Source organism: Terrapene carolina, unplaced genomic scaffold (assembly GCF_002925995.2).
Source record: "Terrapene carolina triunguis isolate 2854851 unplaced genomic scaffold, T_m_triunguis-2.0 Scaffold136, whole genome shotgun sequence".
Taxonomy (NCBI): domain Eukaryota; kingdom Metazoa; phylum Chordata; order Testudines; family Emydidae; genus Terrapene; species Terrapene triunguis.
The window spans coordinates 12040002-12061768 of NW_020664487.1; the positions used below are offsets into that span (position 1 = coordinate 12040002).

Consider the following 21767-nt stretch of genomic DNA (forward strand, 5'->3'; position numbering starts at 1 on the left):
GAAGGAAAAATACCCTTTCTTATTTGTGAATCTGTTTCCCAGAGTATCTCTCAATATTTCGTTTTAAATTTCAATCTCCTAAGTTTCTTGATTCATCTAAAATATTTATTCTTCCTGAACACCAGCATCAGTTTTTATTTCATTCTTGAAAACTGTGTGCACGCCTATGCTGATCTCTAAACCTGCAGGCTAAGAGACTGCTGATTTGCAAAATCCACATAGTATTAGATTATTTCAATTAAGGGCACATTTCTGTTAGCACTTGTAAATGTGCCCTCTCCCCACCAATAATACAGTGAAAGGAGATTGGTGGGGTAAGTAATGCGTCCTTTGTTTCTGACTCCGAGGAAGAAAAAGAACTAACAAGGGAATCTGGGAATTCCAATGAATACAAAACTGATTTTTTTGTTTTGTTTTGATTTCGTTTGTTTGTTTGGCTGCAATGCCTATGAAATTGTATGCCTTGGAAGAAAGGCAGTTTGTCAGCAGGATACAAAGTAAAGATTCTTTGCTCAGAATAAGAAATAACCATAATGGGTGGTTAGGTTAGTATTTTTATGGTCCCCAGCCTATGCACACAAATCATTCATTTAACTAAGTAGAACACGGGAAGCTTTGCTTTAGCAGGGATGCTTTCATTACCAAACCAGAGTGTACACAACCATGTTTAACCCCTTAGGAACACTTGTTATTTTCTCTTGGGGGATGTGGGGAGAGCATGGAGGGATGGCCTGCCCCCTGGGAAGGGAATAACCCAGAGGGATGGAATCTGAAGGAACCACAGGACCATTTATGTAATAAAAACTGGCACCCAGCAATGCATTGCTGTGAGAGCTTGAAAACATTGTTTCTCAGCCGTCAGTGGTTAAGAACCGCAGAAAGGAAACCCCCACAAAGAAAGGCAAGGGAGGTGAGGATACAGGATTCAAAAATCGTATGGCACTGAAAAATAATTAAGACCAGTATTCTTGGGAGAAGTGGTTTCATTAAATTGTTTTCAGGTTGCAATTTTCTCTCATCTTCTCCCTCCCCTCAGCAATCTTAAAGCAATAAAAATATCAGATTGCTTTCTAGTGCTTGGATTCTCTTAAAACTGTCATTATTCAATTATCTGTCTATTCACTGGCCCTAAGGTCCAGCGGAGCAGATATGGTGAGCTTTCATTTAATGTTTTTAAACGCACTTCTGTCCACTTGTGATACAATAAAACTTTATTGAATTCTGTTCCCACATCACACTTAACATCCTTCACTTTTATTGATATGTAAGCCAACCCACTCTTCTGAAAGCAATAAAAAGAGTATTTCTAGCAAAGAAATTACCCTTTTTTCATCAATACCACAACAGGGAAATGTGAATTCAACATCTATGATTTTTTAAACCAGTCTTTAACAAAGAGATGACTGATAGTTAAGTGTTGCCTCTCCCCCACCCCCCATCACCTTGTCAGCATTTAAAAATATAGGGGACTATTCTAAGCATGAGAGAGGACTGGTCACCTGTTGATATTGACTAGCCCTACTTAGCCAGAGGGGAGAGAAGTCAGGACAATCTATCCCTGGTCAGAAGCCAGATCCATTTTTTTTCTTAAAACAAATAATTCCCAGAGTGAGTGAGGCTGGCGGAAAGGAGGACTAGGGATATATAATATAGCAGCCATTTTCAAAAGAGAACATGGGCTGGTAAAGTCATAAGAGGCTACATTTTCAGAAAGAAATGGAGAGGCTTTCGGTGGACAATGCATTGTCACCAGCAAGTCTTCCTACAACTGATGGAAGTTATGGAAATTTGGAGAAACAGGAGAAAAAACAAAACCAATGCAAGGCAGGACGGGGGAACCAAGAGAGAGTTTAAAATATTCCATATGTTTTTCTTTGAGGGAACAGGCACAACAGTGTTCTATTGAGCATCAGTGTTCAAGGTCAGCTATAGCATCACACTACAGACAATTCCCAAATGCTGCTCTACTGGAACATATACTCAACTTTCCTTTGCTGTTCAGCGAATATTTCCATTAATGCTCTGGCAACATATATAGCCCATGATTTGAAACCTTACGGAGTAAACTGACAACTTAGACATAGCAGGCTGAGATTACATTCTAATGGAACGTGTGATGAAACATTAATGCCTTAATTACAAACGCTGATGCACTTCTTTAGGAGAATAGCACATTGCAAAGCTTAGTTCAAAAAGGCAACAGGGCACTAGGTTTCCAGCATTAGTAACAGTCTGAATCCAAGCGGTTCCTGAGAACAGCCCCACTAGGCCATGGAAAATCTACAATGGAGGCAGGAAATTGCCCAAAAACCATAGTCCATTTTACCTCGGCAAATAGACAAGAAGGAATTCAGGTTTACTCAGTGGTGCTGTGCAAGCCACGTTTAACTTGTAAGGCACTGAAAAGACAGCCTAAACCTCACCGTCTAGACTAAACCCAAAGCAGGAGCAACTAGGTAGGTCTTGTTGGAAGAAACTGGAGCATAGCCATGGATAGAGATAACTTCTGTGTTTGACTGGCCAAAAGATGGCAACCTTCACTGCACACAGTGTGTTGGCACTAATATGGTCTGAAGTCACAAATGCAAGGAAGGGCTTGTCTAGACTACCGGCCGGATCGACGGGCAGTGATCAATCCAGCAGGGGTCGACTTGTCGTGTCTAATATAGACATAATAAATCGACCGCCGATTGCTCTAGCATCGACTCCGGTACTCCACCTCAATGAGAAGCACAAGGGGAATCGACAGAAGAGCATCTCCCGTCGACATAGCACAGTGAAGACACCATGGGGAGTAGAGCTAAATACGGCGACTTCAGCTACGTTATTCACGTAGCTGAAGTTGCATATCTTAGATCATTCCTCCCCACCCCGTAGTGTAGACCAGCACGAAGACAGAGGTCCCACTCAGCCATTCATTTATCACTTACCCCAGCCGATGAGTGCTGCAAACTGCATGTGCACAGCAACAAAGGGTCCCGTGGCACCTTTAAGACTAACAGACGTATTGGAGCATGAGCTTTCGTGGGTGAATGCCCACTTCATCAGACGCATGTAATGGAAATTTCCAGAGTCAGGTATAAATATGCAGGCACGAATCGGTATGCGTCGGACGCAGTGGGCATTCACCCACGAAAGCTCATGCTCCAATACGTCTGTTAGTCTTAAAGGTGCCACAGGACCCTCTGTTGCTTTTTACAGATCCAGACTAACACGACTACCCCTCTGATACTTGCATGTGCACAGCATGCCCTACTGATGGCTGTGGCTGCAGAATTGTCCTCACTGCATCTCCCTAGCTGAGTTCCTCCCCGAAAGTGACCCAGATGGTGCTCTCACATGAAGAGAATGGGTGGTCAGATGACTGGCCTGTTTGTCTTCTCAGAGGATAAACCCTTCCCCCATACACCACTACAAGTCAGCAAATGAGACTGCTAGTAAATGGTGTGACAGCTTCACAGTCAGCAAGAAAGCCATGTGGTAGATAATCAGGTAAATAAAGTGTTATCATCCCTATTTCAGAGGAAACAGACACTGCAAAACTCACATTGACTTCCCTAGGGGCAGTGCAGCTCAGTGGATTAAGCACAAGTTCTGGGGTTCAATCCTGGTCCCATTAAAGCCAAAGGCGGTTTTGTCATTGACATCAATGAGGTAGGATTTCACTCCTGGATTGTAATGTTGCTCTTGACACTCTCTTGCTGCGTGAACCACTTTCACTGTGAAAGCCACGGGATGATTGTTCCCTGCCTCATGCGGTGGGGATGTTGTGGGGCATAACTAAATAGTGTTTGCAAACTACTACAGAAGTGTAACACGTTGCCAACGCCAGACACAGGAAAGAACAGAATCGAGAAATTCTGGTGTGAAAGCCCTGTGCTCAGTTCACTAGACCCTGTTGCCTTTGGGGGGACAGGGACACATGGACACGGACACTCCCGCACAACGTGCCAGGTCCTTCGCTGGGGTATGGAGGTGTAGCTCTCTGTAATTAATGGAGCTATGCACCAGCTGAGGATCTGGCCCAAAATGTTAATCACAAATGCTGCAATTTTGCAAATCAGAACTAGGAAAAGTCAGAATTCACCACAATGATTATCTCCGCCTCCAGCAGTATATAAAGATTACTCCAGTAGGTATTAAAAAACCCACAGCCATACAAACACCGTAACCTGATTTTAAAGGCATCATTTTTCACATTTGGATCATTAAAAACATTCAATCCCTACTGTACATTTGGTACAGAACAGCCTGCCGCAAGAGTTATTTTACATCTTGCACATAAGACCGATTAGCACCTCAGGGCATAATATTCACATATTACCTTTCTAACAATGCACTACTATTCTTCTTTGTTTTCTATGCAACAAAGGCTATTGGTAATGACTAGTTCTTTACCAGAATGATCTCAGGAGGAAATAATACATGCCATGTAAATTGCAAATCGTAAGAAATACGACTTATGGTAAGTACAACCTCCTCACCCCCACTCCCCCCCCACACACACTTTTTTTGTTTGGTAATGAAATGAAACACGGCCTTGCTAGTAGGTCACCTGCAAACTAGTAATTTTGTATAAAGCTCTATGGGTCACATCCAAAGCACATGGATGTCAATCTTTTCATTGCCTTCAATGGGTTTTGAATCAGCCCCAATGTAAGACATCAGTTGTTGCATCTAGAAGCTTCATGGTTTTTGTTTTTAATACTCAGACATGGACATAGTCCTAATGTTGAGCCCTGTTTTCCCCAATTGGTTGAGATAGACTAAGGGTCCCTTGGCGGAGTATGTCACTTTTGTTCAGGGACAAGGGCAGTGAGTGCTTTTGTTTTAATTGCATCCCTCACTTTTCAGTTCCCAGTCATCTCTCGACAGCCACATCACCTTTCAACCCTTTCAGTCCCCACGGCAGATGGGCAGCCAGTTCCTCAGTGAGAGGTGCGTACAGTTTGAGGGACTGGAAGCATGAGAAAGGAAGCTCATAACTTTCCCTGAGGAGATCACGTTTGTCACTTACAAGACACATTCCTTCTCCAGTGGCTTGACATCCAAGCACGAGCCTATTTGTTTATGATCCCAGCTATCTTCTTCCACGGGTCAACTGCCGTACTTCAGAAGAATGAAGTGTTTTCTGGCTGGCTCTCACTACTCGATCCCACACATATTAAACTAATTAGGGAAGACCAGGGGTGATTTTAGTTTTGCCTAGTTTGTTCCCTGAGGTGCACAATTTGAGAGCTTTAAGAAATCCAGGGTAAGAAACCGAGAAATGATTTAGTTTTGCATGACTTGATTCTTTACTATTGCTAACCAAATATTTATATTCCTCTTTGCGATATACAATTTTTTTGATAGCAGAATTGTAAATGAGTCCTGCTGCTATGAAAAGCAAATTCTGAGGCATGCTTTACTTTTTGGTGATGTTGATTTTGCTCTGTTAAAAATATAATACAACAACCACAGATGAAAGTTTTTCTAAACCTAGAAAAAAAGTAAGGCTTTCAGGGCCTGCATGTAAGTTCCCTTAATCAATTCACAAACTTACAGTTTCATAATTCCTACCATCAACATTATGCTCTCATCAATTAGCTTCCTATTTGCTTGTCCCTGCAAGGAGATGTAATATGGGACTTAAAAGGTAACGATAAAATGGCACTAATTAAAATAACATAGATCAGTCTAAAAAAACTTTGCTATACAAATTACAATCAGAAAACTGTATAGTGAGCAATAAAAAAAATACCCTAATTAATAGTAGTGTTTCATTTAACAGGAGCATCCATCACACAATGAGTGAGATTTTCAAACCCTCATCAACTGAATCTGGTGTGGTGTATACACTTTTGCCAATTTTGCCATTGAGTGGTGGTTTGTTTTTTCCCCCCAGGGGTTCAAGGCCTAATCTGCAAGCAAAATGAGATCTCTATCAATGAGAAGTGAAAATATATTACTATACATACTGTAAGGGACACATTCATACTGCACTTCCAGGTATTTGTACGTTCCCGGGCAAGGGTCTGGAAACACATCAGGGCCTGCTACCACTGCGCACTGTGTACGATTACTGCATCTGAAAGGCAAAGACAATGACAATCAAAATACAGATGGAGAAGATGTTGGGTAAAATGTTCATAAGAGTCCAAGTTACTTAGGCATCTAAGTCCCATTTTCAAAAGTGATTTCCCTGCCTCAGTCTCATTGACTTTCAATGGAGCGTAGGAGTACATCACTTTTGAAAATGGGGCATAGGCTCTTATGTCACTCAAGTGCTTTTTTACCCATTATAATTTTAGTTCCATCTAAGCTACTGAGAGCAAATAGTTTTAAGTTGTTTGGGATTTCTTTTTTTAAGCTTTAACTTCCTTTTTATTGTTTTTTGTATGACAGTTATACAAGTGAACGTCTGAAGTGTATCCATTCAGTGTACCCAGTACATCAACAGCAAATCTAAAGCATGTAGCATGCAGCTGTAATATCCACTGAGGTTCTGATCCTACAAAGGGATCTATGCAATCAGACTCTCATACCTGTAGGGGCTCCCATTGAAGTCAACAAGATTATTGATAAGAATATGAGCCTTGACAGATTAATTTATTTAGGCCCTAATCCTGCAGACACTTTTGCACGTCTTTTAGTGATTGCGGGATCAGGGCCTTAAATTATACTAAATGGTCACAGATATGTCACTATAGAGACACTTGTTCAAAAGACAAGAGACCTGATTCCACAACCCTTTCAAGGATGACTAGCATGATTAAAAGTTGCACAACTGGGCCCAACATTTAGAACTAGATTATCCATGGTCAGTAAGACAATAATCAATCTTTTAAATCTAAACAAAGCACTGCATTAACTGTGTCCGTGACTTGATTATAAATTATTGTACCCATTAATTGAAAAATGCTGACAATTTAAACCCAACACTTTGTGGCTTTTCTTTGCTTGTAAATGTTTTAATGTTGTTTTTATTTCATTGGAAACAGGAGTTGTATTTTTTTAAAAACACTCTCTGTCAATGTTGGAAATCCAAACTCAACTGCATTGTGCTAAAATGAATGGGAACAGAAATCTAAGGTAACTTTAAGTTGCACTGTTCAAGACAAAGTGCAAAGAGTAAATCAATGTATATCAAATTTAGTATTAGTTGTAACTAAACACAAATATTTTTAAATGAACAAGAATATGATTTTCATATCAACAGTGTCCCTTTAAATAGTGTTCTATAGAATAATGACGTATAATTCAAAAAGGTGACTGGAAACAGTGACAAACAGGAAAGAAACAATCAATCATCAAGTAAACTGTCTAAAGAACAGAGCTGTTCTGCTTTAATGCCTAAAGAATGGTATTTTACACCCAAATGCACACAGTACATTTACATTTGTCATACAGAGCTGCAATGCACGTGACTCAGATATTACATATTTCCAAAAGTAAGCTTGCTCTCACTGGAGAGCCGATTCTACAGACACATTGAGGCAAGAGCTACCTTACTCAGGCAAATAGTCTCTTTGATGTTAGCAGGGCTAATCACGTAAGTGAAGTTATTTGCATGTATAAATGGTTGCAGTATTGAGTCCAGAGATACGGCCTCCATTTGACTCCCCTTAGTGTTACTGAAACATGTGTGTGTGCATCCAAAGTTCAAAGTATACATTTGCACTGGGTATGTTCCTAAAGGAGCTATTGGAATATTTGATTAATGTGTTTGGGATACAGACTAATTTAGCAAACAGTGGTTCTAAACAGAATATTCCTGAAGTGTTTGTTCAGGGGGAAAAATGACAATACACTCCTTCGTTTTCATTCCTTTCCATACTGGATATAGAATTCCTCGGTGATAGAGCATTGCAGTTACTTTCACTAAAATGCTTCTTCCTCTGATATGACATTGGACCTCTGACCCCACCTTTCTATTGGCAGAAGCACCAGCATCCAGAGGAGAACTCATTTAGCTCTGAGTGGAAATGTTTTGTGTTTACCTGAGGCTACAGTTTGTCAGCCTTAATGAGGATTTTATTTTAGCCCATAAATTAAAACTGATTCATTAGTGAGTGCCTTAAGCTCAATATTAAAAAAAAAATTACAGAAAGATTAATAAAACCTGATACCCTACTCATCAGGCAATTTAGCGGGATAACAGATAATCCAGAGGGCTGGAATGTTCTAACCTTTGCCTATTGAGATTTATGCCAGCCGATGGTTGTCACAGACAAGAGACTACTTTTATCATATAAATGGAGGAATAAATGTATTAACTTGAGGACTAATTTTGTTGTCCTCACCCTTGCTACTGCGAGACAGGTGGCTTGGCAAGGATATACAGATAGTTAGGACAGTGTGTGCAGGCAGGCTTCCAAGCAGAGTCTTTGAACATAATCCAAAATTTCACTTCCAACAAAAAGCTTTTACTGAGCTCAATGTGCCTTTCAAAATGCAATAGTGTTGGGCTAATCCATAGTGTCTATGGCTTCATGGCCAGTCCCCGCCATGTTACATAGAATAACAATAATGCATCTAAAAGGTATGCTTCAAAATCATGAGTCAGGCTCAAAAAAAATCATGAGGTTGGCTTCAAAATCATGAAATGTAAACAAATAAATAAAGTGTGAGTTCTTTTTATTTACTTTCTGATTTCTATAGCCTTGCGGGATGCACTCGCTTCATATTTTCAAGTTTTCTCTGCAACCATGCCAGCGAGAAATTTGCTTTTGTTTTGTTTTATAAGTAAAAGCTCAGCTTCTCATGTTAGCAAATGAACCAAGGTGCTGATGCTTTAAAAAAAAAAAACACCACCAACACCTCCCCTCCCCCAAATATTGTGGGAATCGCAATAAAATCGCAAGAGTTGGCAATTCTGGGCACAGCAACTTTCCAAACACACTTTCTCAGCATAGGTCCTGAATTCGAATGCGAATCTTTCACTCTCTTCCAGAACAGTGTGCGATCTGGGACACCACCAAACAGACAAAAAGGATCAAGCATTAAGGGAGGGAGGGGTGTGACAGTAGCTTATAAATTACCTGCAATAACTACTAGTTAGTTCCCAAAGTGTAAAGGTTGATTGGGAGCACTGGGTCACCCACCAGATTAGGAACATAAAATAGCCAGACTGGGTCAGACCAATTGTCCATCATCAATGTCAGGTGCTTGAAAGGGAATGAACCGAATAGGTAATCATCAAGTGACCTATCCCCCTAACACCCATTCCCAGCTTCTGGCAAACAGAGGCTAGGGGCACTTCAGAGTATGGGGTTGCATCCCTGCCCATCCTAGCTAATAGCCATTGATGGACCTATCCTCTATGAACTTATCTAGTTCTTTTTTGAACCCTGTTATAGTCTTGGCCTTCATAATGTCCTCTGGCAAGGAGTTCCACAGGTTGATTGTGCATTGTGTGAAGAAGTACTTCCTTTTGTTTGTTTTAAACCTTCTGCCTATTGATATAGTATTGTATAGTTGGGATTATGTTTTCCAAGGTGCGTTACTTTGCATTTATCAACATTGAGTTTCATCTGCCACTTTGTTCCTCAGTCACCCAGTTTTGTGAGATCCTTTTGTAAATCTTTGCAGTCTGCTTTAGACTTAACTATCTTGAGTAGTTTTGTATCATCTGCAAATTTTGCCACCTCATTGTTTATCCCCTTTTTCAGATCATTTATGAATATGTTGAACAGTACTTGTCCCAGTACAGGCCCCTGGGGGCACCACTATTTACCTCTCTCCATTCTGAAAACTGACCATTTATTTCTACCCTTTGTTTCCTATCTTTTAACCAGTTACTGATCCAGGAGAGAACCTTCCCTCTTATCCCATGAGAGCTTACTTTGCTTCAGAGCCTTTGGTGAGGGATCTCATCAAAAGCTTTCTGAGAATCTAATTACATTATATCCACTGGATCACCCTTGTCCACATGCTTGTTGACCCCCTCAAAGAATTCTAGTAGATTGGTGAGACATGATTTCCCTTTACAAAAACCATGTTGATTCTTCCCCAACAAATCGTGTTAATCTATGTGTCTGATAATTCTGTTCTTTGCTATAGTTTCAACCAATTTGCCTGGTACTGAAGTTAGGCTTACCGGTCATTAAAAAATTGATGGCACATTAGCTATCCTCCAAGCATTTGGTACATAAACTGATTTAAATGATAGGTTACATGCCACAGTTAGCAGTTCTGCAATTTCACATTTGAGTTCCTTCAGAACTCTTGGGTGAATACCATCTGGTCCTGGTGACTTATTACTGTTTAATTTTTCAATTTGTTCCAAAACCTCCTCAAATGATACCTCAATCTGGGACAGTTCCTCAGATTTGTCACCTAAAAAGAATGGCTCAGGTTTGGGAATCTCCCTCAGATCTTCAGCCTCAGTGACTGATACAAAGAATTCATTTAGTTTCTCTGCAATGGCCTTGTCTTCCTTGAGTGTTCCTTTAGCATCTCAATCATCCAGTGTCCCTCCTCCTCCGGTTGTTTAGCAGGTTTCATGCTTCTGATGTGCTTACATTTTTTTTTTTTTTTTGCAGTTACTTTTTGAGTCTTTGATTAGCTGGTCTTCAAATTCTTTTTTGGCCTTCCTAATTATATTTTTACACTTCACTTGCCAGAGTTTATGCTCCTTTCTATTTTCTTCAATAGGATTTAACTTCCACTTTCTAAAGGATGCCTTTTTGCCTCTAACCGCTTTTTTACTTTGTGGTTTAGCCACGGTGGCACTTTTTTGGTTCTCTTACTATTTTTTTTTAATTTGGGGTATACATTTAAATTGAGTCTCTATTATGGTGTCTTTAAAAAGTTTCCATGCAGCTTGCAGGGATTTCACTTTTGGCCTTTTCATTTCTCTTTAACTAACTTCCTCATTTTTGTGTAGTCCCTCTTTCTGAAATTAAATGCTACAATGGTGGATTTATTTGGTGTCCCCCTCCTCCCTCCACAGGGATGTGAAATTTTATTATGTTATGGTCACTATTACCAAGCAACTGAGCTATATTCATTTCTTGGACCAGGTCCTGTGCTCCACTTATGACTAAATCAAGAACTGCCTCTCCTCTTGTGGGTTCCAGGACTAGTTGCTCCAAGAAGCAATAATTAATGGTGTCTAGAAATTTTATCTCTGCATTCCATCCTGAGGTGACATGTACCCAGTCAACATGGGGATAGTTGAAATCCCCCATTATTATTGATTTTTTAAAATTTTTATAGCCTCTCTAATCTCCCTGAGCATTTCTAAGTCACTTTCACCATCCTGGTAAGGTGGTCGGTAATATATCCCTACTGCTATGTTCTTATTATTAAATCATGGAATTACTATCCATAGAGATTCTATGGTAAACTTTGGTTCATTTAAGAGTTTTACTTCATTTGACTCAACACTTTCTTTCACATATAGTACCATTCCCCCACCAGCACGACCTGTTCTGTCCTTCCAATATATTTTGTAACCTGGTATTACAGAGCGACCCAGTGGCGGAGAAAGGAATGGAACTCCGGTCTCTGAGTCTCAGGCTAGTGCGCTAAGCACCGGACCATCCTTCCTCAATATGTGATTCCTAGCGCTCGCCTCCCCGTTCTCTGCCTTGCAAAGTTCTCTTCCTCTCTCTAAACTTATTCCCCTTCCCTTCTCCTTGTCTCTCTTCCTCCACCCCACCTCAACTTCCCTCCCTTGCTTTCATTCTCTAGCTCCACTGCATCCTTAGTGACCTTTAAAACACTTTGCCAGGGACAGTTCCACCTGGGCTCCCAGATGTTTAGAAGGTGAGAGAGAGACAAAATCACCTAAACCTCACCAGAGACGGGATAAAAACCTCTAGTGGCCCCCAGACTTATTTAAGAAAACATCCTTTGAAAAGGTTCTGGTTCCCTTTCTATCCCCAAACTTCCCCTTCTGCTCCTGTGGTTTCCTTCTTCTATGCACAGCATTTGTCCTTCTGCCCTGCTTTGGCTCTGCCCCAGTGACTGATTCCTGCTTGTTCATGTGTACATGAACTTCTCCAAGTGGCCACCTGACCCTGAACTGGAAAAGTCTGGGATGCCCTGCTTTTCAGCTCTCTATGTCTGATCTTAGGATCGTCTCCCTTGCTCCAGCTGGTTCAGACCGGAATGCCCCAGCATCACAGCAGATGGCTCTCTGTTTTATCTGTGGTTTTGACAATCTCTCATCTGGAGGACAGGTAGAAAAAGACCCTTTCCAATAAGAACTAGCCAACAATACGAGGGCGTATCGCAAACTAGCCACTCTTTGACCCTGCTCTCAAGCTCTTCATATCCAAGTCCAGAACACGGCTGAGCTAAGCTGTTATGGAAAACAAGTCAACAGAATACATTTCCGAACATGGCGGCTCTCCCAGACTAAATAACCTCGTCTGCCTCCTCCAAAGAAATATTTGCACAGTGGGGGATCTTAATTTTTTTCCCCCTTCTTCAATTGTTCTAACATCTTGCAAGCTGAGAATGAGCGTGGAAGGGGATCAGAGTGGATTTGCGAAGCTGGATAGACGATTTCACTAGTATAGATAAACAATAACCATTTTGTTAGCTGCTAAGTCACAGCATTTTACAAACCGAGTTTGAAGACGTGTGAGCATCAAAGGAGTACTTAAGGTGCTTTTAGCTTTCTTTATCTGACAGGGAGCTGTAATCTTTTATTAAGTCGTCTTTTTTCCCCAAAAAAACGCATATTTCTCCCTGCAGTCATTTTTCTCCCACTTTAACTCCCTAGGATGGACAGGGGAAGGTGAAGGGGGAGTGGGGTCTTGTCTCACTCAGCCGAGAGAATGCCAATCTCACCCCTTCACTGGGAACACCACATGCTTAATCACTGCTGTGATTTAGGACTTGTCTGCACATGGAGTTATTCCTGATTAACTATCCCTGAGTAACTCCATATGGGGACACACTTATTCTGGAATAAAAGAGTCCCAACGTGGAGTTACTCAGAGATAGTTAATCAGGAATGACTCCATATGTACACAAGTTCGAAGGGCAGGGAAGTTTCAGACACCATTACTTTTCCATTTTGCAAGAAATCTAATGCCTGATTCTCCGTTGCCTTGGCCTTGTGCGGTCATTTATAGCTGTGCAAAGAGGGTAAAATGATTCCAGATTAGAATTCTAGAGTGTTGAACCCACTTTGCCCAGGGATGAATGCCTACAGAAGAGATGAGACAGGGCAGTCAGATCCTAGTATCCAGATTCTAGTACAAAAGTGCTCTTCATCAGACCCTAGGAGTCAGCATCATAGAACCAATTTGCTCTCTGGTTTTCACCTGAGAGCTGGGAAAGTACAAAGTAAAATCTGAGCAGCCTGCATTTGCTAATGTGCAACCCAACTTGAGATAGCTGGACCCTGATTTTGGAGGGAACACTGCACTCAAAGCTCTTCTGAAAATCACGCCTTCGTTTGAGCATCCAAAACAGGAATCACCCATAATTAATGCAAAAAAAAAAAACAAACCAGGAGTCCTTTCCTCAGTTATAAGAAATACCATTATTTAGTAGCACTTCACTCCAGCTATTCCCCTCACCCCAATCTCTCGGTGTATCCATTAATGTTATTCAAAATGTGGACAAATATTTACCCCAAAAGAGTTGTGCCGATCTAACATAACAAATGCACTAACTATAAATCGTACACCTACATCTAGAGTACATTTCAGTAGAACAATTCCTTGTTCCACTTCAAAAAGCCTTTCTAGGCTGTTAACATGAAACAGTGCATATACATTTGGTGTTTGCTTGTGCTGTAGGCAGTGGGACTGAAGGAAGCATTTCAGTTCAATCAGATTCCGAACTAGCTGCAGGGCTCAACTCAGTTTATTTCCCCTGATTCAGGCTTTAAAAAGCACCATCTCCCTTGGCTGCCTTTGCATAGCTTTTCTTTATGAACATGCTTATGCTTTTTAAGTGACAAGGTCATCTTTTGGTGGGGATGGGGAAGAAACACAGTATTGACATTGCAGACATTAAAAAACGATATTCTGCAAGGTAACGTTTATTTTAAGTCTTTGCAGGAACACAAGGCATTAGTAGCATTGGCTCAGTATTAGTGAGAGGTTAACCAAGTTTGAGGCAATACATTTGTTACTACAGAAATGCAAAGATGGCATAAAATTAGGGTTACCATTCGTCCACATGTCCGGCTTTTTGGGCTAAAAATAGTGTCCGGGGGGGAATTTGTAAATGTCCAGACTTCCCCCCCGCATGCAGAGCGCGCGCAGCTAACAGGGCAGCCGGCCGGATGGTGCCACTTACATGGGGCTCCGACAGCCAGAGAGAGCCCCTCCTCTGCTTCCCCTGCAGCAGAGATCACTCCCTCCCTGCATTTGCAGATCGCCTCCGGCAGTCTGGAGCTCCTCCCCCGCTCCTCCTCCCCTGCTGCCCAGCGTGCGGGGACGAGCGGCAGGGTAAGGGGGTCAGGGGGTCGGAGAAGGGGCAGGGAGGTTCTGGAGGGGGCAGTCAAGAGACGGGGAGGGTCGGGAGTTCGGGTGGGGCTTTCTGGGGGGGAAGTGGATAAGGTTTTGGGCAGTCAGGGTACAGGTAGGGGTAGGGTCCTGGGGGGCAGTTAGGGTGGGGGGGGTCTTAGGAGGGGGCAGTTAGGGGACAAGGAACAGGGAGGCTTAGGTAGGGGGTGGGGTTCTGGAGGGCAGTTAGGAGCAGGGGTCCCAGGAGGGGGCAGTCAGGGGACAAGGAGCGGGGGGCTGTTTGGGAGTTCTGCGGGGGGGGGCTGTCAGGGGGCAGGGGTGGGGAGAGGGATCGGAACAGTCAGGGGACAGGGAGCAGAGGGGTTTAGATGTGTTGGGAGTTCTGTGGGGGGGGCTGTCAGGGGGTGGGGAGTGGTTGGATGGGGCGTGGAAGTCCCAGGGGTCTGTCTGGGGGTGGGGGTGTGGATAAGGATTGGGGCAGTCAGGGTACGGGTAGGGTCCTAGGGGGCCAGTTAGGATGGGGGGAGGGTCTCAGGAGGGGGCAGTCAGGGGACAAGAGGCAGGGAGGCTTAGGTAGGGGGTGGAGTCCTGGGGGGCAGTTAGGGGCAGGGGTCCCAGGAGGGGGCAGTCAGGGGACAAGGAGCGGGGCTAGGGCAGGACGGGGCGGGGTTCCTCCCGTCCTCTTTTTTGCTTGCTGAAATATGGTAACCCTAATAAAATAGAAGATCAATCCTAAAGTGTGGCTTTTCAGAATTAATCATTTTAGACTCAAAACCACTAAGCGCACTGGTTGCCTGTCCAGATGAACTGAACTGCCACAATCACTGCAGAAAAGGCACAGAAGAAAGAAAAGTGGCTGTGAAGTATATGCAGCAGCAGAGAGACCTATTGGGTTCCAGGAGCTAAAGGCCCCTCCCTCAGCCTAAGGGGAGGAGCCACTGAGCCCAGGACTCAAATGAATACAGGGGACAACAGAAAAAATAACAAGGACAAGTGTGAGGGTCAAAAGTAGGGAACCTGAAGGGGACACTGAGTAGAGAACCCCGGGCAGCACCCACTGCCAGGGCCGGCTCCAGGCACCAGCTAAAGAAGCAGGTGCTTGGGGCGGCCAATACCAAGGGGCGGCACTCCGGCCGCTATTGGGGCGGCATGTCCGGGTCTTCGGCGGCGGGTCCCCCAGTCCCTCTCGGAGTGAAGGACCTCCGCCGAATTGCCGCTGAAGAGTGGAGCGGCGAGATCTCGCTGCCGCGGCTCCCCCCCCGCTTGGGGCGGCAGAAAACCTGGAGCTGGCCCTGCCCACTGCTCCTCAAATGTGTCAAGGGAGCCAGCAGACGCCGCCCAGAGGAACTCTGCTTGGATACGTGAATGGAGAGAGGAACAGAAAGAGGCCCCACGGTCGCAGAGAACCCCTCAGCCAACCTCCTCTCCCAGGTGTTATAGATGGCCGCTTTGGCCAGCGCTAAGAGTAGGTTGACGAGGACGTCTCACAGCTTGGTGGGGCCGCGGATGGAGTGTGCAAGGTAGGGGGAGAAGTGCAGCCAAAAATGCAAACGTGGGTCCCAGAAGGATCCAGAAAAGGGGCTGCAATATGGCGCACTCAAGGTAGGCATGTGCCAGGGACTCCCTCACGCCGCAAAAGGAATAGGCATCAGGGATAGAGGTGAACTGCACCAGGTACACGCCCATGGTCACGGCTCCATGAAGGAGCCACCAACTAATATTCCCGGCGGAATACAGGCTGGCCCAACAGGGTTCCTCACCCTCAATAGGTGGCAACAGGTCCCGCCACTTAGTGTCCAGGTGGGACATGAGGAGAGTATCACGCATGAGCGTGTCCAGATGTGCCCTTGGCGCGGTTCAGAAGCAAAGTGGCTGCAGGTCGCACAGCCAGCTCGAGGTGTGCAGCTGGGTCGGTTGGCGGGGCTTACGGGGCAGGAGCACAGTGAAAAGGTCCGGAGAGCCCGGGCTGAGGGGTGGGTCGGGAACAGCCTCTTGAGGAACCTGCTCGAGGTAAACCCAGGAGACGGGCGATAAGGCTGCCCTCACTTCCTGGAGTAATAGGGTTGCCAGGTGTCTGGTTTTTGACCGGAACGCCCAGTCAAAAAGGGACCGTGGTGGCACTGCTAAAAGTCCGGTTGGTGGTGCAGCAGGGCTAAGGCCGGCTCCCAGCCTGCCCTGTCTCCGTGTCACTCCCGGAAGCGGCAATATGTCCAGTTGCTCCCAGGCGCACGGGTGGCCAAGTGGCTCCACACACTACCCCCGCGCCAAGCCCCCTGCTGCATTCCAAACCCCTCATCCCCAGCCCCACACCAGAACGCAGACCCCCAGCCAGAGCCCTGACACCCCCACACCTCAGCCCCCCTGCCCCAGCCAGAAGTCCCCTCCCACAGTCCAAACCTCGCATTTCTAGCCCCACCCCTGAGTCCACACCCCCAACCCAGAGCCCATACACCCTCCCACACCCCAACACCACCCCCCAGCCCAGAGCCCCCTCCTACACCTCAAACCCCTCGTCCCAGGCCCCACCCAAGAGCCTGCACCCCCAGCTGGAGCCCTCAACCCCTCCCAATTCCCAACCCCCTGAGCTAGCCTGTTGAAAATGAGCGAGTGAGTGAGGGTGGGTGAGAGTGAGCGATGGGGGGGGGCTCAAAGAAGGGGCAGGGCATTGCGGGCAGGGCAAGGGTGTTCATTTTTCTGCTGTTAGAACATTGGCAACCCTATGAAGTAAGCGCTGGGGAGTTCGAAGAGTGGAGAGCCCCATGCGCAGACTGAGCGCCAGGGGATCCACCCTGCCTCCCCGGTCATTGTCCAGGACGACTCCGATTCTGGTAACTCCTGCCAGGACCAACCTCTGGCGCACCAAGTTGGGGCTTGTGTAGCAGGGAGAGGCACCAGAGCAATCCTGTCCATCTCCGCAGTCGCTCACCCACTCTGCCCTCCAAATCCTGCCAGTTCTCCAGAGGAGAAGGATGCATGGCGGAAAGGTAAACGCAGAGCTAGAGCAGTGGACCCACGCTCCACCGAACGGCTTAGAGCACGGGTGGGAGAGAGCTCGCCTGCCACCCGTCCCCGACCACCAGCCCAGAGAGGCGACGGGGGAAGGACTTGATGGCCAGAGTGTACGGCTGGCCTAACAGCAGACAGCCTGGATGCACCCCTCGGCCGAAACTGACAGCAGCAGCAGAGGGAGGAAGGCAGGTAAGACAGAACAGCATTCCTTTGTCAGTTAGGTGTGACATGCTGCAGTGTGGAAGGCCTGAAAAATATGCCCAGAAATCTACGCAGAGACTACGCAAACCCCATAGATTCTGGTACACGTTATGCATGCATTGCCCCCACCCCTTTCCCTGGAGGTGGGCTCATGTGGTCACTCTGACAGGGGTGTGGTTCACAAAGTGTGCAAGGAGAGCTATTTATTTTTGAGATGGTATTTTCTGTCAGTCCGCACAGAATGTAAGGTTTTAAGCTATGGTGACCTAAAAGACCTTGGAACCTGCCTGCTTGACCTGCCCTGCCCAGCCCTGGGCGTGGGTGCATGCCGGGAGTGAGAGAGCAAGTGGCCAGAGAACAGAATGCTCCAGCAATTCAGAACTGTAGAGAATCCTATGAGCAGCAAGTTAATACTCCTGTAAATTAGAGCAGTCTCCAGCCATGGAGCATGCTCACTGCCTGTGGAGTGTTCAGGGGTTTTAGAAGCAAGTCTCTACCAAACCCCATTGAGTATAGCAATTTCAGAGGTTTATAATTTAGCTTAATCTGGGGGAATTTTCATGGCGGGGTCGGGGGAGACAAAAAAATTACATGTCCCCACTACCATTCCCCTGCCAAATTTCGAGTTCCTATGCCAAATTCTGGAGTTGCTAAACCTCCTCAAAGAAATTGTTGGGTTTTTTTTTTTAACATAGCCAAAAATATATATTTTTCCCAACTTTGCTCTCCCATGTAGCTGAACTATTTTTGCTCGATCTTTCACATTACAATCAGTCTGAGACACAGACACAGCATGGAGAATTTCAGCCCAAACGGTTAAAATTCAGCAAAGTTATAAGTGACTGAAAACAGAGGTTTATACTGGAAAGTGTTTGGCAATTCTAACCAAAGGTGTGACTACCAGCTCCATTTGTAACTTTGGTATCTTCTATTTACTGATGTTTATAACAGGAGCGTGTGCTTGCCAAGAGAGCATGTCTGCATTCATTATTGCAAATCCCAGAAAACTTCATATTTCTGCAAAGGCAGGGCGGGCTCCACATGACCAGACACACAAATATAGCTGAGACATCAATATCCAAGCCTGTTTCTCGAGGCCTATTCTACTTTTCTAATGGTTTTACAGTAAGAGACAGACTTAATTCATTATCCTTCATGGCAATGCTGCAAGATATCCTTTTCCCCTCTCTGAAACACAAAATCTCCTCTCTGGATGGCTGCCTTAGCAAAGAAGCTGTCACAGTCAATAAGTCAGCTGGGAGTGCGTTCTCCCCTGTCAATATGTGATATTTCCAAATCAACCCTTTAGGGAGGACCGAGGGGGGAGAAAATAATAGCCTGGAGAAAGTAAATAGGAAGCAAAGAGAAATTTCACTCAAAATAGGCGTCTAAATAGAGTTCAAATGATGGCCTGCAAATGGGGGGAGGGTGCGTGCGGGGGAACACAAGTGAGGAGAAAAGTCTTTGGCTCACCACATTTCCTTTCAATAACGTGCAGCTCAAAAGCAAATGGAAAGTCTCTGTTTGTGTTTAGCTTTCAGAAACAAAGAATCCCTACGCAGAAATGTTTGTTGGTGTTTTTTCCTCCAAAGGATGAAAGGGGAGGGGGTGGTGACAGGGAGATGATATTCTCTAACATTTTCTTCATTATGAATGGTCCTTTTATATTGCTCTTTCTCAGCACAAAACAGCTGACTTCCTAACCTTTCCTGAGGTATAACGATCAGGGATGTATAATGTTTGCACAAGAGTCTCGCTACCTGCTGCATTTTGTTGTTTTGTTATTGACAGGTTTAATTATCTATCAGGGTGCCTAGCGCTTTTGGATAGCCCTCTTCTTACAGGATCAAAGTGAACTAACTGCAGCCTCTTCAAGGCTCTCTGTAGAAATATGCCAAAAATAAAAAAATCCAGTCCTAATGAAAGAATCACAATTATGCATTATTTTGATTGCTGTTAAGTCTTGTTGGGTTTACTTGAGCAAGTTTTTCCTTCATCTACCTTCAGCCCCAGTTTGTTACAAGAGACTTTAAAAAAAAATAATTAAAAGAGAAAGAGAGAGAACCAGCCCAAGCCACAAGTGATCCAGACTCCAGACTCTGTAACAAAATACCTCTGGATGAGTATTTCCATGGGGACCGAACTAAATAGGGCTTGTCTACACATGGTGTTGTTCCTGATTAACTCCATGTGTGAACACTCTTATTCTGGAATAAGAGTGCCTTGATCCTGTTTAGCTTAATCCACTTTCAAAGCACATTTCATCCCATTCATTTAGAAACAAACAAACTTAAATTTGGCGAGGTATTGCATCATTTTGCATCTACCCTTTCTACTAAGTAAAACATGCTTAATATCCTTTGTCGCTGTTGCACTTCTTTCCCCTCTCTCTTTGCATTTCACTCTCCCATGCCCACCTTTCCTCTGCCCTGGATCTTATTATCTCTTTTCCTCTCTTTTTCACAAACTCTTTCCCCCTCAGCATGGTTTTCCTATGTTGTGTAATAATTGTTTTCTCTTTCCTTCTCTTCTCCACCATCTTGCTTTCCCCTCTGTTGTGTTCTCTTCCGCCTCCACTCACATTTTCACTCTCCTCGCTCTCTCTCCATCATTCCTTTCCAAACTCTCTGTGCTCTCTGCACCTTCATCCTTTCTCACACACTCTCCTGCCTCCCCCAGCAAAATGCCACACACCCCCTCCTTCCCGCTGACTCATTCTCTCCTGCCTCATACCCGATCCCCAATCTCTCACAGGTTCTGCGACAGCATCCCCTCACAATCAAGCCAATGACAGATGCATGCTGCTCCCTCCCCAGCAGCTCTGCGTGGTAGAGTCCATGACCATCCAGCCTGACTGCCCTACCTGCCACTGGGTGGTAAGAGGCAGAGACTGGGTCAAATTCTCAAGGAGAACATCATGGAGAGATGTCTCTAAATGGATGTGAGACCATGATCTTAGATGGGGCCCACCAAGTCCGAGACAGGCACATGCCTGATAATTGGAAAGGAGAAGAGGAGAAGATTCCACTCCTAGTGGCCAACGAAATTCCCAGCACAACAGAGGCATCCTGCTCCATTCCCTCTCTTTTCCTCCCACACCTGATCTGCTGGAGCTACACAGACCATGGCCTGCTGTGATTCCAGGGCTCCCCAGCTGGGTGACAGCCAGCACCAGGATCAGTGTTAGGCAGTTAGGGGAACAAGGAATGTATTTCCATGAGTTTGCCACCATCACCCCGAGCAGCTCCAAAACTGCTGTCCCCATGCAAGTTGGTCCCCTCTGTTCCAGCTTCCTGCAGAACAGAACAACCCTCTCCGTGGAGCCCCAGAGCATGGCTGCTTTGTATGGCAGTATAGGGTTATGCCCCCTTGCTCCCCATGCCCAGATAAGATGAGCAGGATTTTGGCACAAGGAAAGTTTATTTTTAAATAGTGCAAGTGGCATTGGATTTTTCAAAGAAACAGGGCACCATTGTATGAAAGATTTTTGCTCAGTGACCTGCAACAATACTATTGAGTTTGCCTATTTTTTTAAAGCACACCCTAGCTTTTCACATATCTATGTATCAAGCTAACTAGCTCTCTCATTCCCACACTGTCAACTTCAGTAGCACCCAGATAAAAAATATACTTTACACATATTCACAGTACAGTCCGAGAGCCGAGATAACAAGCCTTTCAGAGCTTTGTTTTCCCTACAAATATACTCTTTTTACTTTCAACCCCCAACCCCACCACTAACATAACTCCCACCGTATCTGCTGAGTGGGCAGCAACCTCTAATCTGGAGCTAATGTTGAGCTATAGGTCACTTGGTAGAGAGGTACAATAGCATTCGTTCTGCCCCCCATATCCTGAGATAATGAACATGCCACTCACAGCTGGAAAGACCCAGCTTCTACAGCTGAGGAGTTAAGAACCAAAAGACTCCACTAGTTGATCCATCTTATATTGACTCAAGTGACAGCAAAGGCACTTCCTAATGAGAGCCGACCTTGTCTGCAGGGAGCACCTCACATTTGTCTAAGAGCTGGCCATGAATCTAAAAGTAAGTAAATACACTGGGAGGAGGTGGCAGCATGGTGCTGGAATCCACATGAACTTTGCACCTCGTTCAATGGTTCTCCGTCATGGCAA

At 44.9% G+C, this 21767-nt stretch overlaps 1 protein-coding gene across 11 annotated transcripts in view; it reads right to left on the minus strand.

The window, feature by feature from the left end:
• ADGRL3 (adhesion G protein-coupled receptor L3) overlaps window positions 1-21767 on the minus strand; it is a 518922-nt gene that overhangs the window by 353387 nt on the left and 143768 nt on the right. For all 11 annotated transcript variants that reach the window (XM_029911933.1, XM_029911932.1, XM_029911929.1 and 8 more), the window contains exon 3: window positions 5961-6070. In XM_029911933.1, the coding sequence (XP_029767793.1) occupies window positions 5961-6070 (110 nt within the window). The remainder of the gene's footprint in view (window positions 1-5960; window positions 6071-21767) is intronic.